General features: G+C 33.5%; 1 protein-coding gene across 1 annotated transcript in view; it reads left to right on the plus strand.

Moving 5' to 3' along the window:
* Positions 1–11143, plus strand: part of LOC132562518 (lipoxygenase homology domain-containing protein 1-like) — a 65835-nt gene extending 54692 nt beyond the window's left edge. The window contains exons 61-74 of the mRNA XM_060227263.1: positions 65–222; positions 465–559; positions 682–845; positions 1487–1606; positions 1767–1899; positions 2431–2585; positions 2744–2901; positions 3228–3328; positions 3631–3794; positions 4076–4168; positions 4570–4702; positions 8751–8905; positions 10123–10280; positions 10750–11143. Coding sequence (XP_060083246.1) covers positions 65–222; positions 465–559; positions 682–845; positions 1487–1606; positions 1767–1899; positions 2431–2585; positions 2744–2901; positions 3228–3328; positions 3631–3794; positions 4076–4168; positions 4570–4702; positions 8751–8905; positions 10123–10280; positions 10750–11143 — 2181 coding nt within the window. The remainder of the gene's footprint in view (positions 1–64; positions 223–464; positions 560–681; positions 846–1486; positions 1607–1766; positions 1900–2430; positions 2586–2743; positions 2902–3227; positions 3329–3630; positions 3795–4075; positions 4169–4569; positions 4703–8750; positions 8906–10122; positions 10281–10749) is intronic.
* The last annotated feature ends 7350 nt before the right edge of the window (positions 11144–18493 follow it).

Raw genomic sequence — 18493 nt, forward strand, 5'->3', positions numbered from 1 at the left:
AATCGAAGATCCCTCTTTTTATTAATTAAGTTTCCATGAACAGAAGAATTTTCTGAAATTGTAGATGGATGCGTTTGAGATTGAAGCAGTTGATCTTGATAACCTCACAAAGGTCAAGGTTGGTCATGATGGATCTAATGCAGGATCAGGATGGTATCTAGACAAAGTGGTTGTGAGGGAATTTGAGTCGGCTAAGGAGAGTTTTGTGTTTCAATGTGACAAGTAAGTTTTATACTTATATCATTGTCTATATTAGGCTTTACTCTTCTGTTAGTTGCTGTGGTAGTCAGTCAACTCTATACTGTTTATTTCTTTTACTTCATTTAATGTTACAAACACTTCATGCTGTATAAAGACTCAGGTCATGTCTTTAAAGGTAACTATGGAACCTCTGTTCTTTGACATTGAACTACATAGATAACTTTGACATTGTGGTGTGTAAACACATTTGACATAATTGACAGGTGGCTAGACACAGGAGAAGATGATCAGGAGATAGTGAGGGAGCTGATCTTGTCAGAAGTGACTATTGAAGAGGAAAAACCCCCGTCTCCTAAAGGTACAAATCTGTCACTTCCAGTCCAGTTATTTTGTGTATCGGATTAACATTGTTTCTATTGTCATTTCTAATACTTATCTCACATTTGTATCAAAGAACCATTGTTTTCCTTTACATTGTAGGTGATCCCTGGAAGATTTGCACTGTGACTGGTGACGAGGTTGGACATGGCACGGGGTCAGCAGCTGTTGTGGTCATTTATGGAAGCAAGGGTCAAACTGAACCTAAAGTCATAGGGGAGAGTGAAGAATTCAGATTTGAAACAGGAAAAACTGATGAATTTATGGTATTTTTTTTTTCATCATTTCAAACAATTTTATTAATATGACGAAAGCGATTAGTTTTACAATACTGAGAAATCACTCCCCATTAGTATTTACTCAGCAACCATCCATAGAACACTTCCATTCCTAAAGATGATATAAAAATGCAAGATTTTAAGTTCTGCAAATTTGGCAAGATAATGCACAGTTTTGTATACAGATGTTTGATAATAGGGTTAAAAGATTTCCTCTGCCTAATCATGATAAGTATTTCTTTTAAAAAAACCTATTAAAACTGTATTAAGTGGTCTTTTTTCTACAATTATCCCAATGTCAACAATTGACCTCTTCCTCAGTTGAGGTGAGCTAGGTATAGAACAACAAAATAGCATTTGTTGTTGATACAAATGGATAACAAGATATGGTATAGATACTAGGGATGGGCTCATTGCTAGAATTATAATGATATATATGATAAAGCTGACAACAGACTTCTTGTTTGTCTGTCAGGTTTTAACGTTCAAATGTATTTTGGCAATTTTAAGGCAGGATATATGTAAAAAACATACAACAGTGTAAATCTGTCATTGTCATGTGTCATTTGTTAGAATAGACTGTGGTATAAAACTACTGATGATTCAGATTGTATGTTTCTGCTGTCCAGGTGCATGTGGAGGAAGATATTGGACAGGTGTACAAGGTCAGAGTTGGTTTCCATAGCAATGAACATGATCTGGTGTGGTACGAGTCTCCAGATAGTGCCCCATCCTGGTTCCTTAAACAGGTTTGTGGTAGATTTTTATAGTTCTCCATGATTTGAAATAATTTTGTCATAAAGGGGATAATAACACCCCACAGTAAGTTTATTTAATCAGTAGAGGAAAAAAGTGTAATATTAGTAGTTTAGGTTAATTACATGTCTTTAACATTTGTTTCTTTTGTAGATGACATTGACAAATATGAAGTCTGACATAACCTTGACCTTCCCTGCTGACCATTGGATAAAGCTAGATGGCAATGATGACTACTGGAGGGAGTTTGCTGTTACGGCTGATTCAGAACAGGACCAGCTTACAGGTAGGTCAAGGTCAGTTCAGGAGAGGATCAGGTTGCTGGTAGGTCAAGATCAATTCAGTCAAAGAGCAGCTAACAGGTAGGTCAAGGTCAGTTCAGGAGAGGATCAGCTTACAGATAGGCCAAGACGATTTAGTAGAGAACCAGTTTATAAATAGGCTAAGATAACTTAGTAGAGAACCGGCTCACAGATAGGCCAAGACGACTTAGTAGAGAACTGGCTCACAGATAGGCCAACGTTTTAGGAGAGAACCTGTTTACAGATAGGCCAACATTTTAGGAGAGGACCAGTTTATAGGTAGTCAAGGTGGACTCACCAGAAGACAAGCGAACAGGAAGGTTGATTCCTGAAAAAATGTATGGCTCTAGCTAACATTGAGTAATGTAGCATACAACACAAAATATACTCAATGATATCCAGTACCTTGGTTAACAGCCCCCACAAGGTTTGAATGTAGAAATTGTGGAAATTCTGCTCCACAGAATTCTGATTATGTTGCATTTGTTAATGTCTCTAGTGTTGTGATATTGCAGTGAAGACATACAGTATAGAGGTCCATACCGGTGACAAATTCCAGGGAGGCACTGACGCCAATGTATTTATGGAGCTGTTTGGTGAACGAGGCAATACTGGGCGCAGACGTCTCCTCAAAGCCAAGAACAATGCCAACAAGTTTGAGCAAGGGGCGGTAAGGACTTAAACTTTCTTTTCTATGTCCAGAGGAAAGATACTGTAAAATATTTGTAGAAAAACTGAAATAAACTTTTAAAAGATTTGAAAAAGGATTGAATTTGATGGATGTGATGGATTGGGTGTCCTTGTTAATGATGTTAACATTTCTTACAGAGGGATCTATTTGAAATAGAGGCTGTTGACCTTGGAAAGTTGACCAAGGTCATGGTGGGCCATGATGGTGAGAATCCTGGGGCAGGATGGTTCTTGGACAGGATAATTGTCTCTGTGTCTGATAAGCCTGCCCACAAGTTCATCTTTAAATGTGACAAGTGAGTAATGTTTTATCATGTTTTAATAATGATTTGTGATTTTCCTAAAACCCTTCACTATCTTAAAACTATAGGGTGATTAAGCCTCAACATGGCATCATTCATTTCCCTAGATGGTCTATTATTTCAAAGTTTGGGAAATGAGTATGAATTAAGATACATATCATTATCTCAAGGTAGCACATATTTGTGAAATAAAAAAACAAATGAAATGTAACTGGAAAGAGGTATATATGGCTTCAGTCTTTTCATTGTTGTTTGGGAAAAAGAATTAAATGTTGTCATAGGTTTGACAGTTGTTTAAATAACAAATGGGTTTATTTCAGATGGTTGGATGTAGGAGAGGAGGATGCAGTGATTGTGCGAGAGCTGCCCCTCACCAATGAAGAAGAAGTGCAGCAGGAGACACCCAAACCACCACCCAAAGGTAAATATCTCAAAGTTTATTACCATGGAAACATAAAATTATCATACTGGTATTCTATGTAGTTCAAAGATTGCATTCATTGAAGTAAAGGAAAAAGAATTTTTTTTTTTCTTTGTAATCCTGAAACTAATTCTGATGTGTTATAATGACTTATGAGACATTTGTAGGAAGACACTGCAGAATAAACCTTATGATAAAGTTGTATGGAAGGAATGACAAAATCTAATGTGTATTATAGCATTTACTGGGTCTGTGGAGTCGCTATAGGAAACCTGTAAAAAAAAAATTGTTTGTTTGAGCAGAGGGTGATTTCCGTGTCTACATCATGACCGGGTCAGTACCCAAGGCAGCAACCACAGCCCAAGTGACCTTGACAGTGTACGGTGATGCTGGCAACTCCGGACCTCTACAACTTGGCAAAGCTGATAGTGGACAGTTCCAAGTGGGACAAACAGATGAATTTGATGTATGTTTGTCAGTATTTCTTGAACAGTCATCCAACATGTAGTTCTGGTGATATATTTTATTTAAAAATGTTTGATTAAAACATTCCTGTAAAAATGGGTAATTATTCTGTATATGCACAATGACAAGTATCAGGCCAGCAATTTATGGTGAATAATCTTTCTTTAAAAATTAGAATGGTCAGTGCTCACACCAGGTTTCAAAATCATAAATGGACTTCATCAGAAGACCGTGAAAAATCCATGTAAACAAATCAGTAAGTGTTTTATGTATTTGTTGTAGATCTCCTTGGACCCAGAGGACCTTGGAGAGCTCCGTAAGATTCGTGTGGAGCATGACAATTCTGGACCAGATCCTGGTTGGTGGCTAGACAAGGTAAATACTCTGTTAATATTGTAACAATTCTGGCTCAGATCCTGGCTGGTAGTATATAAGGTAATTGTAACAATTCATGACCTTATGATATAACACTATGACTTGGTACCCTAGGTAACCCTCCATGTCCTTGTGATATAACACTATGACTTGGTTCCCTAGGTAACCCTCCATGACCTTGTGATATAACACCATGACTTTGTTCCCTAGGTAACCATCCATGTCCTTGTAATATAACACTATGACTTGGTTTCCTAGGTAACCCTCCATGACCTTGTGATATAACACTATGACTTGGTTCCCTAGGTAACCCTCCATGTCCTTGTGATATAACACTATGACTTGGTTCCCTAGGTAACCCTCCATGTCCTTGTGATATAACACTCTTATTCATTCCCTAGGTTATCCTCCATGACTTGATGACAGATGAGAAGCTATTGTTTGATGTGGACAGATGGCTGTCCTATGATGACAAGGGCGGAGATGTGGTGATAGAAATCCCAGTGAAACATCCAAAACATGATGCTTGGCCAGGTAAAGGAGATTTCACATTTACAGCTGAAAATTGCAACTTTTCTACCAGGTGTTCAATGATCAATGCATTATGCACCTTTTCCTGTCATCCTGTCTGAACGACAATTTTGTTTTGCATCATGATGATTAACATTTTTCCATGTAGATATATATTTAACAGCATGAAGTTCATGGCTGCTTTTGTTTATGCAGACAAATTTGTTCCTGTAGATTTTGAATGTAATATTTCAGGTGTAATACAGTCTTTGTAGAGGTCTGTTAGAGAGCAGACTAAAATAAGTAGGTTTATCATTACTTTACGTGAACAGCATTGAACCAACTGGTCAAACCATTTGATGAAAAATGGGCCCAGATACTGCATGACTGAATTTGGTTGGATTATACATCTTGTGTACAAGCTGTTTTGAATTGCAACATAAAAATTGAATTTTTGATTTGAAGTATAAAATTGCTGATATCACATGATGTAAACATGGCGACCTATTCTTTCCTTAAGGGCCTACTGTTTTATCTTTGTGACAAATTGTATCAATGAATTGTGACAGATGCAATAAGATGCTCCAGCTAGTGGCATGGTTCAGAATATACACATATACTTGATGCAGTTCTGATAATATCTGATAAATGAAAAATTACAAAATTAATTTAATTATGGTGTTACTGTACCTCCTTGTCTACATTTTGACTTATCTTTTGATCACTTTGGATTTTTCTCAGTTGCCTCCAAGGCTTTAAAATTTAGGCCCTTAGCATCATTGACAATACAACTGCATGATGCAATTTAATTCAATGTCTTGTATTAAAAGGTGCTATTTACTTTGTGTGTCTTTTGTACAATCTCCTTTACTCTTAGTGATATAATGAAAATGATTTCTCACAGCAATGATGACATGAGAACTTGATTGAGACATTACAGATATAGAGGTAGAACTTCAGAAGGATTATAACAGAATAAGGAATATTTTTATCAGTGTTTGTGTGGCTTGTTTTATCAAGTATTTATTTTTTTCTCTTTTTTTGTGATTTTTTTTACTACATAGCGCCAGGTAAGATTGCTTAATTTAACTGTGGTTTCATTTAAGTATTCATTATTGGCTTTGTAATAGCAAAATACATCTTTATATATATGTGTATATATATGCATGTGAAGTTTCACCTGACACAGAAAACTGCATAAGCTTCTCACTTGTACTAGAGATAAACAATGCTTTAACAGGGATTTGTGTGGTAGAATTTTATGCTGTGTTATCTATTCATGGTCCTGTTATGTGTAATCATGCTCATCTGAGTTTGTGAAAATAACTTTTCATGGTCTCAAAATGTCAACTTTATACTTAATATTGCTTCTAGAAGGAAACTTTTGCTTAAGAAATAATATCTGAATAATTCATTGATTCACAGAGAAATGTAAAATTAATCAGACTAAATTTTACTTAAAAACAAAAAATTAAAAAATTTTCGACATACAAATATTTTGGCTTGCTAGCTTGTTTAAAGTAATTAAAACTTCACTAATATTTTGTTTTGATTTGTACTACCAGGTGTTTACATTATTGACATCTAAAGGCTTCCTTATTTGACAAAACAAAATGTTAATTATCATTCCACTAGATTGCTTAATACATGCTGAACATCTAACTTCATTCTTCAAATACTCAATGATCATTTCAAATCATCAAAGTTAGAAGCTTATCAGTGGTTGTTGGTGAATAGTATGTTGTAGACAATGAATAATACTTTAGTTACCTGTAGCATGATAAGTACATGTTTTGATTACAGGAAACATTTTTCATTTTAAGTGTGATATTGGTCTTAGTATATTTTATTTGGTTTTGAACTTTTCAATGGAACGGTGTGATATTTTGTGTAAATCTACTTTTCATCCACTCAATTTAGTTGATAAACCTCTGATACTTTTACATTAAACCTTAGATATATTTACAGTAAACCCCCAGATACTTCAACAATAAATTTAGATACATCTACAAGTAATCTTAGATACTTTTAAAATAATCCTTAGATACATTTACAATAAACCCTCTGATATTATAAAGATAAATTTAGAAACTTGTATAATTAACCTTACATAGATTTACAAGAGATTGAATACTTTTACAACAAACCTTAGATACTTTTACAACAAACCTTAGATACTTTTACAACAAACCTTAGATACTTTTGCAATAAACCTTAGATACTTTCACAATAAACCTTAGATACTTTTACAACAAACCTTAGATACTTTTGCAATAAACCTTAGATACTTTTACAACAAACCTTAGATACTTTTGCAATAAATCTTAGATACTTTTGCAATAAACCTTAGATACTTACGCAAGAAAACTGAGATACTTTTACAACAAACCTTAGATACTTTTGCAATAAACCTTAGATACTTTTGCAATAAACCTTAGATACTTTTACAACAAACCTTAGATACTTTTGCAATAAACCTTAGATACTTTTACAACAAACCTTAGATACTTTTGCAATAAATCTTAGATACTTTTGCAATAAACCTTAGATACTTACGCAAGAAAACTGAGATACTTTTACAACAAACCTTAGATACTTTTGCAATAAACCTTAGATACTTTTGCAATAAACCTTAGATACTTACGCAAGAAAACTGAGATACTTTTACAACAAACCTTAGATACTTTTGCAATAAACCTTAGATACTTTCACAATAAACCTTAGATACTTTTACAACAAACCTTAGATACTTTTGCAATAAACCTTAGATACTTTTACAACAAACCTTAGATACTTTTGCAATAAACCTTAGATACTTTTGCAATAAACCTTAGATACTTACGTACATATTTTTACAGTATACCCAACATACATTTGCATTAGCCGCTTCTAACAACCCATTGAAACTTTAACACTAAACCTTATAAACCAATGATAATTCTTCCATAAACCTTAGAAACTTTTACAATACACCCTATAAGCTTTGACAATAAACCAAAGATAATTTTACAATAAACCCTATTAACATTTACAATAAACCCTATAAACATTTACAATTAACCCTAGAAACATGTAAAATGCACCCTAGATTCTATAACAATAAATCCCTGATTTTTTCATGATTATCCAAATGAAAAACATGGAAATTTGCCAGAAAAACATGAAAATTGACTTTGAATTTTGAACTCACCACCAAATGCAATTTTATTTAACATAAAAAAAATTAATTGCATTTGGCTCATTGAACTAGGTTTTCATTTTAGGATTTTTTTGTGTTTTTGACACTTAGTTGTTTCTGAGGATCAAAGTGGGAATAGATTGATAGAATTCTTGTTTGTTGTAATATTGGTACGCCTGGTATTACCTGTACAGTGTAGTATATATTTTATTGAAAATTATCTCATTTTTTTTCATTTCTTTTTAAATTCAAATAAACAAAGGCAGATTTATAAAATTACTGGTTGTGAGGGTTTGCATTACTAAAAATATCTTTCTGGTCTATACAGAGTAGGAATGGTCATTACTTGCATTATCTTAGAAAAATTGACTAGAGGATCCTTAATTTTGTTTTAGCAACCCACTTCCTATCTTTAAATGTGAATCTGGTGGAAATTAGTACTGACGATTTTCAGGGTACGCTTTCATAATTGTGCACCCGCAGCATTATATGAATTTATTTTTTTTACTTGTAACATGTTTGAAACAATTCATATTTGACTCAGTTTGTACAAACAGCATTTGAAGTGGGGAATTGGGGAAATTCTAGCATCAGAATTTTTGTTACTGTTGTTTTAATTGATACTTTTTATTCCTAGGAAACAAAATAGAAAGTGTCTAGATTTTTAAGGCCATTGATGGGATTTAAATCCTTGAGATAGTTATTAGGAGACTTTTTTTATGAATTAATATGTATAAACTTTACATATATTTTAGCACTAATGAGCAATTTGGCATATCATGTATTTTAATTAAGTACAAATGAAAATTTATTCAACATCCAAAAATACACATCCATACAATAAAAGATACTTTCTAATATTGATCCTGCTGACTGACTTTATTTTCTCTGCAGTTAACAAGTACGTTGTACAGACAACAACTGGAGACGAAGCTGGGGCTGGGTCTGATGCTAATGTTTACATCAACCTATTTGGCACGCTGGGTGACTCGGGCAAACGCTACCTGAAAAACAACAGGGAAGGTGGAGATGCCTTCGAGACTGGAAGGGTAAGATGATGTACAAAGGACACTAAAAACCTGTGTGATTTTCACACTTATGAAAATTGTAAAGTCACAGTGATGGGTTGGTAAGGTATTGTCTAGGGTGTAGTATTCATAGGCATTAGGAATTTTTTATTGAAATCCATGTTTGATTAATCCATTCAATAAAGATATCAATTTTCAAGTGATTTGATAGATGCAGCCTTTTAATATCATTATATCTCTGGAAGATAGGCAAATTGTGAAGGGCAGTGTTAATGTTATCACCCTGTGCCAAAAGGCCAAGTGAGCTCATGGCATACCTCAGTGTCTGTCAACATTTTTCCTTAAAATCACTACTAGTCATAAATGACTTTTGGTCAGAAGCATCCCTTGGTGGTAGGGAACAAATTTTGCACAAATGTTGGGTCTCTGCCTCCTGGGGCAGGAAGGCCAGGGCCCAATAGGGGAAATAGAAGAAATTCTTTAAAGTCCTACCCCTCCTGTAAGGATGATTGGATAGTGCCCAAATTTGGGCTGAATCAATCTTAGGTTAAGGAGAATCAGTTATGTATAAATGGTGGGCCTAGGCTACATGGGGCAGGAGGGGCAGGGCTTAGAAGGGAAATCGAGCAAATTCTTTGAAATCCTACTTCTTCTTTAAGAATGATTAGATTTTCCCCAAATATGGGCTGAAGCATTGTTCGGTGAAGAGGAATCAATTTTTTTTAACCTTGGGTCTCAGCCCACTTGTGTCAGAGGGGCAGAGGCCAAAAGGGGAAATAGAGTAAATTCTTTAAGATCCTACTCCTCTTGTAGGCGTGATTGGATTATGGTAAAATTTGATCTTAAGCATTCTTGAGTGAAGAGTAATAATTTTTGCCAGATGAGTGATACAGGCCTTATGGACTTTTTGTTAAAATCATTCTTATTGCCCAGGTGTCCATTTAAAATATTACCAACACTTACTGGTACAGTGTGTCTCTTATCAGTCATTTAATTGGTCAGTCAGTGGGTGTATGCTGGTCTTTGACTTTCATCCAAAGGGTTTAAATTCAATATAAAGGGACCTTTAGCTTTGTTTAATCCTCAGGTTTGTCATTACCGTGATCATGTGACCAGTAGCTAAATATTCCATCTCTCTCGAGTGTAACACCAGTTTAACCAGTAGTAATCTGTGAGCCACTTTCATTATGTGAGTGATATAAACCCTGATAGCCTGATTGTACCATTGTTATTTGTAGGTGGACACCTTTGTAGTGGAGGCTGTTGAACTTGGTCGCCTGGAGACCATTGTCATTGGTCATGATTCCTCAGGCTCAGATCCTTCCTGGCTGTTGGAGAAGGTCACGGTTATGGAGTCAGATGATGCAGAAAAACGTTACTTGTTCCCATGTGGCAGGTGAGTCCCTGTGCATGCTGTTTATAATACATGTTATCTGATGAAATTTTTCTGGATCATTCACTGTTGAAAATTATGCTTTTGACATGTCTTTATGAACAACTGCTCATAGTGTATATGGTGTAAAACCATCATGATGATACATACTGCCTTGTTACCAAGAAAAATACTCTTCAACTGTACGTGTTGGACATAACTTGGTTGTAAACATTTGAAAATTCCTTGTAAAATTGATAATGCCCTGATAGTACAATTATCAAAAGTGATAAGGAAACAACTGATATTCATGCTTGTAAGTTTCTTTGATGATCGAATGTTCTTTTATTGGCAATAAATTAGAGTTTACTGCTTGTTAAGATTTGCCAATGAAACACTTGTAAAGAAAATAAACTGCAGCTTAATTTTAGAATTTAATTATAATTTGAATATCTCGCAGGAAATTGATAATTGTATAAATTTTTCATTACAGTTGGCTGAAGGATGAGAGCAATGTAGGATCAGTGGAACTGGAGCTGTACATGGATCGAATGGAAAAGGTGGAAGTTGTTAGCTCTGACCTTAATGTTAATGGAGGTCAACGGGAGAAGCCTCAAGAACAGAAACAAGAGGAAGACATAGAAGGAGGTACAGGAGAGACAGAAGGTGGTGAAGGAAATACAAATCAGGAAGAAGAAAAAGAGGGACAAGAGGACAAAGAGGAAGAGAAGTCAAAGGATGAGGGAGGGACAGAAGGTGGTGAAGGAGAAACACAAGGCCAAGAAAAAAATGAAGAAGAGAATCAGGCGGAAAATAAAGAAGAGACAGAGGAAAACAGGGATGAATCAAAACCAGAAAATACTCAAAAGAAAGTTGACGATGAGTAAACAATGGCTGATTATAGAGAATCAGTTTTTATATAAAGATGAGTAAACAATGAAAAACGGTGATGATATTTTGTAAGGTTGGTAAATCCCTTATTATTGCACTTGACTTTGATCCATGAAAATAGAAATGTAAAGTGTGAATGAGAAAATTAATGTGTCAAAGTTTAGGCTATATCAAGTTTTTGTGTCAGAAAAGTTTAAACCAGACTTTACCTGTGATGTTAGTAACATGTTGGTGATGGAAGTCAGAGATTTACTGTAGTAATGCTGTTTGCTGTTATATTAATCAGGGTACAAAATTGTCATATATGATTATTTATTGGTAATGGGCCTTTATCAATATCTAAAAAGCTGCCAAAGTATTCATCATAACCTTCTCATGCAATATTCATCTGTCTCCTAGGGAGTTTCCTTTACAAATATGTTGATTACAGAGCTTAGAATATAGTATTGTGTAGTGATGAATCTCGGACTAGAATATAGTATTGTGTAGTGATGAATCTCGGACTAGAATATAGTATTGTGTAGTGATGAATCTCGGACTAGAATATAGTATTGTGTAGTGATGAATCTCGGACTAGAATATAGTATTGTGTAGTGATGAATCTCGGACTAAATCATTCTCTAAGGAAAATGACCTTGTATTACAGTATTAACAAGGCTTATATTTTTTAATCGTATATAAATATCAACCATTGTAAAATTTGTCCACAGTATACCATTATACAGTTTCTGTGTTATATATTGCTAGAGTGCTAAAGTTTGACCATTGTGATGATAAAACCAGGCATGTATATTTAGTTTAAGATTAAATATGTATATGTATTATCAGCTGTAGACAGAGAAATACCTACAGGTTCACATGAGAGGTAGTTCTGTCCTGATAATGGCAGAGTATGAATGTCAGGTACTGTATATTGTTGAAATCTACTGTCGTTGTTTGGTGTGAACATGCACTGTTTACTGTCGTTTGATTTTTGACGATCCCTGTCTATAACATCGACATATTTGAGATTCATTTCTATTTGTAAAAAAAGTCTTCATTATATCCAGTGTTTGCATTTTTCAAGGTCATTCCATCCATAGTTTGTGATCCATCCAGATCATGTGACCATGCCATGTTTTTCATTGTTAACATATCAAGGTCATGTGACCTTGTCATACCGTCCATTGTTCAGGACATGGCCTACTAATCCAATGAGTGATACAAATTAGTCTCTTGTGATGTAAAATTTTCTAACACCTGTGTACTTACTGTATGATTCTGTCCTAGAAATCTTTCATTATAGTATTAAAGAGGTCTTCCAGCTGATTTACCAAATATAGATTATGTAACTTACATGTCACTTTTGGCCATAACTGGTCTAGTCCAGATATTTGTATATTTAAACTTCTATAACTACTATGAATATCTTGTTTGTTTTTGATATAGTATATATACAAAGAACAGAGGTTTCATCCTGTACACAATGTATACACCCATGTACAATTATTGCAGTGTGGATATTTTCATGATAATAACTTGTTTTTAGTTGGTAAGGGATTTATATATATTGACATTTGCTCTAAAAGTCTGTTATGGGCTCTGATTGTTGTCAGGCCTGTAATTTGTGTACATTGAAGTTTGTTGACATTTAAACCAGGCCTATAATTGGTGTAATCTAAAGTCTGCTGACTTTTCACTATGCCTGTAATTGGCGTACATTGATGTCTGTCAACATATTGCCCAGGCTTGTAATTAGTTTACTCTGAAGTTTGCTGACATTTAACTGTAATTTGTGTATGTTGATGTTGGTTTTCATTTAACCAGTTCTGTAGTTTTTGCACATTGATAGCTTTTGACATTAAATCCGGGTTCATAACTCATTTTTGTAGACATTTAAACCAGCCACATGATCTAATGTCTCGACATATTTGAAAGAAGATGTGTAATACTGCAGTCTAACCACCAATTAAAAGTCCTTAGTTTGTGCTGCTGGATGAGTTTGAGCTGTAGGGCCATGCAAAGTACTTTTCAGGAGCATTAACTGTATATGTGAAGGTTGCGTCCATACAGTTGTATAAGATTATATGGCATACCACTAACTTAGTTGATGTTGTAGTTATATTTGATTCCCTTTATAACTAATGGAATATCAGTCCTTATCTTGTAGATATAAAACAAAAGATAATTGATCTACCTCAAACTATTCTGTATTGGTGAAGTAAGACTTTAGCAAAAATTAACAGTGATTTCAGGGACAAGTGTTTTGAAAAATAAAAACTAGTCATGTTGTTAAGCAAGAAGTTTAGTGTTAATGGTAAGCATTGAATAGAGTAGGAAGCAAAATTAATTAATGATATATATAATAAATCTCCAGAGGCGGACAAAGTCATATGAATCTCATAATGATCTATGTTGGTAGAATAATGTACAGATTCCAAGCATTAAACTGACCCAGTGCCTTAATACAAATAGTTTAGAATATTTCTCAGATTATACAGATAAATGATAACTTAAGGTTTAAGAGCACATGTAGTTTTAATCGTGACTCAGATTTTATTTATTATTTGTTGATTTTTATTGATATTATTAGATTTACTGTTTTAATACACTCGACAAGTTTAATTATTTCTTTTTTAAGTTCCTTACATCATTTGTGGAACATGGTTTAGGAAACTTTTGACTGATCATGTGTATTAAATAGAAGTTGTAAAATAGTTGTGTATCATAATTTATACATTCTATAATTATGTGATTTTTATATAATTAACAAATACATTTAACTTTGTATCTTTGTAAGTATTTATCAAGTAGATATCCGTTGTAAGAAATCACTGGTTAAAATATACACTGATTATTTTTATAGCAAAAATTAATTGTACATATTTTTATTGACAGAATCTCCAGAATTTATTATAATATTTCATATCATGCCAATCACACAGTGTAGTCTTTTTTTTATTACAATGTATCTAGATGTGCCAAGAATTTTCTCCAGATGAAAATGTTTAATTCTTTAAAGTTAGTTAGTTTTCAAGTTCATAGAATCTTGTTAACTTATAAAAAATGGCTCATTGAACAGAAAATTTGTTGTGGTAATTTGATAATTTTGAAGTTCCTTTTTCTTGACTGTGTTGTAGAATAGTTCTCTTATCTTAGGGACTTGTTAATAAATGAAAAATTTATGAAATACTTAACAATGTGAATAAATTACCAACACAAACAAACTTTCAGCAGAGCTAAACTATAACTTTCTTGTAGAGGCTGTACCTATTTACTTTTCTTGCCTTTCTATTTCGTTGTATTTGTTTTGCTAATTATAACTATTTATTACAGTAATTTTACTGAATCTCTATATCTGTGATATTAAGGAAATATATGCATTATGATTATAAATTTTTAATTATATTTAACACCTGTTAAACAGTCATTGTATACTTAGTGTAAATCACTATAGTTAAAACACTGTCCTTTAGTTTTAACTTGAAAGAGAATCTCAAAAATATTTGATAGAATGACTAGATTTAATCATTTTCACGATATGACTCTGACAGTAAATACAAAACGCCACCCTTTTTTCTGCTAATATTGTGGTGTACTGACCTTTTTTAAGGTGAAGATTGTAAGGAAAATTATATAAAGTCCAAAGCGTTTCTCTGTGATGACCTTGTCTTAATTTTCTCTGTGGACCAGGTCACTTTTGTACAGTATAAGGGATTATATACGGTTTGTTTTGTGTATGTAAGAACCATTTTAATATTTTGTTTACTACATTTCATATCCATTATTTACAATATATTCATTAACAAATTGTTCTGTTTTGTTTTCTTTCAATTACCTTCACCTGTACAATAATGACATGACCTGTACAATAATGACATAATGACATGACCTGTACAATAATGACCTCACCTGTACAATAATGACATGACCTTTACAATAATGACCTGACCTGTACAATAATGACATGACCTGTACAATAATGACCTGACCTGTACAATAATGATCTGACCTGTACAATAAATGACATGACCTTTACAATAATGACATGACATGTACAATAATGACATGACCTTTACAATAATGACATGACCTGTACAATAATGACCTGACCTGTACAATAAATGACATGACCTGTACAATAAATGACATGACCTGTACAATAAATGACATGACCTGTACAATAATGACATGACCTGTACAATAATGACCTGACCTGTACAATAATGACCTGACCTGTACAATAAATGACCTGACCTGTACAATAAATGACATGACCTGTACAATAAATGACCTGACCTGTACAATAAATGACATGACCTGTACAATAAATGACCTGACCTGTACAATAATGACATGACCTGTACAATAATGACATGACCTGTACAATAATGACCTGACCTGTACAATAAATGACATGACCTGTACAATAAATGACCTGACCTGTACAATAATGACATGACCTGTACAATAATGACATGACCTGTACAATAATGACATGACCTTTACAATAATGACCTGACCTGTACAATAATGACATAACCTTTACAATAATGACCTGACCTGTATGATATATGGCATGACCTGTATGATAAATGACCTGACCTGTACAATAATGACATGACCTGTACAATAATGACATGACCTGTACAATAATGACATGACCTTTACAATAATGACCTGACCTGTACAATAAATGACATGACCTGTACAATAATGACATGACCTTTACAATAATGACCTGACCTGTACAATAATGACATGACCTTTACAATAATGACATGACCTGTACAATAATGACATGACCTTTACAATAATGACCTGACCTGTACAATAAATGACCTGACCTGTACAATAATGACCTGACCTGTACAATAAATGACCTGACCTGTACAATAATGACATGACCTGTACAATAATGACATGACCTTTACAATAATGATCTGACCTGTACAATAATGATCCGACCTGTACAATAAATGACATGACCTTTACAATAATGACATGACCTGTACAATAATGACATGACCTGTATGATATATGGCATGACCTGTATGATATATGGCATGACCTGTATGATAAATGACATGACCTGTATGATAAATGACATGACATGCTCTACGTGACCTGGACTATATGGCATGACCTGTATGATAAGTGACAAAGCCTGTACGAAAAACGACATGACCTGTGCAATAAACATATATATAAACTTTATTTATTTTACAACAATTGCGAAACAAGTTATGTCAACTTATACTAATCACTCTTGTTGTCCCGAATGTAAGCACGAGGGTCTTATTGTGGGAGGAAAACGGAGTACCCGGGGAAACCCCACGTAATCCGGCAGGTGACCCCTTACCTTTTTATGTCCGTTCCGGGAATCGAACCCCGGTCGGCAAGGTGAAAGGCGAGTGCATTACCACTGCGCCACCCGACCACCGAATAAATATCATGACCTCTACGATAAACGCCATGACCTGTATGACATGACCTGTACAATAAACTGTCAAAATATCATGACTCAGTCACTGATTACAGGGTTAGATACCAGTAACATCACTGAATTCCTCAATACCAGTCCAAACCCTTTTATCTCTATGGTGTGAAGATCTGATTTACTGAAAAAAGTAAAACCAACAAATTGTACTAACATTCTATTAAATGTTTTATTTTCTATTTGGATTTACATGTATATATTTCATTATTCAAATACAAATAAAACTAGACATTAAATGAATGCGGTGTGTAGAATGTGCAATGTATATATGGATTCCTCGTACACACCTCATAAATCTGACGGACGGAATACTAGATGTCAGTTAGGCTAGACACCAAAACAGATTTCTTAAAATCAGGTTGCTTTCAAAATAAAATCCAGAGAAATTGAATTTGATTTTTAAGTATTATCACCACTGTTTGGTTTTAACAGCAGGTGAAAATAGTTTTGAATTTAAAGAAAAGAGCACTTGTCATTAAAAAAAATGGAATGTATTAAAATAAAGACAAATGTTCACACAATTTTCTTACAGAGAAACAGACATCCATATAACACCACTAGCACTGGTCAATATAAAAGGTCATACATCTCAACATGAATTAACTTTCGATAAAATCCCCAACCAAAATTTTCACTCCGCAGTCAACATGCACTTGTATTCTTTTCAAAGAAATTTCAGAATTTAAAACTTTCATTGATTAATGAAACAATAATTGTCCAACACAAGTTCATTTCCAGATGACGATTGTATGAAACATTTCAATCTCTTGTGTGGATTATTGATGTAGGGTTAATAATATTCTATCTTATAAAGGATGTGAAAAATTAGAAAAATTAACATAAATCTAGCTTTAACTGATAATGATGCATGCGGAAATGGTATATAAATACTTGGAAGGAAAATAAATTAAAAAAATGGTATACAGAAATGTTAAATCCAGAAAACCCTGCTAATTGAAATCTCTAATAATGACTACAAATAATACTGAAATCACAGGTTTGGTTTCATGGGTGGAGTATTGATATCTCGTTGAGGCTCTGCCTCGTTGTGGTGAACAACCAAAAAAAGTCTATACATATATATGCACTGTACCATTCTCGTTTACAGTTGTCATGTTCTTATCATCCTAAATTAAACATATTTGTAAAACATAGTGTATTTAGCAAAGCAATTATTTCCTCACTAAATATTTGGTCATAACTCAACAGAATTGTACATCAGAAAATGTAAAATTTTTCCTGTTTCATTTTTCTAATTATAGTAATTAGAGAATAAAAATCAAGAAATTAAATGAGATTCAGATTTTTTAAAAAAAATGTAATTAGAATAATTTTCTAAAATGTTTTAAAAACGAGCTAATTTTTTTCAATTACTGTTTTTGTTTTCTCTCTCTTTCTCTTTTCTGAATAACAAAATTGAACTACAGACATTTAAAGAGGAAAAGAAACCAAAAAGATTTTAATTACAACAGATAAGAAAACAAGAAACTTTCAAGAAACAAGAACGGGTAAAAACTACAGCTGTTATATATATATCATCCCATACATGCAGAATAACCTCAAATAAAAAATTCATCTTAAAAATACGTCCGAGTCACCTTTTTTCAGAAAAACAAATAAATTTTGTAGCCATAGTGTACACAATTATACCAGAATTACTATATAAAAATGTGTCTCATAATCTAAAAAGCGTGATTTATATTACATCATATACTGATTTTTTTTTTTAATTCCTCAGGATATTTTTGACAATATAAATAAAGACCTAAAGAAAGATATCAGCACTTGAGGTTGAGGTAAAACATTTGTAGGCTTCTATCATACTCCCTAGCTCTGCTACGGAAAAAACATCAAAGTTTTAAAAAAC

Source organism: Ylistrum balloti, unplaced genomic scaffold (assembly GCF_031769215.1).
Source record: "Ylistrum balloti isolate Yb309-2 unplaced genomic scaffold, AGI_CSIRO_Ybal_v1 Utg371442, whole genome shotgun sequence".
In the NCBI taxonomy this organism is placed as follows: Eukaryota; Metazoa; Mollusca; class Bivalvia; order Pectinida; family Pectinidae; genus Ylistrum; species Ylistrum balloti.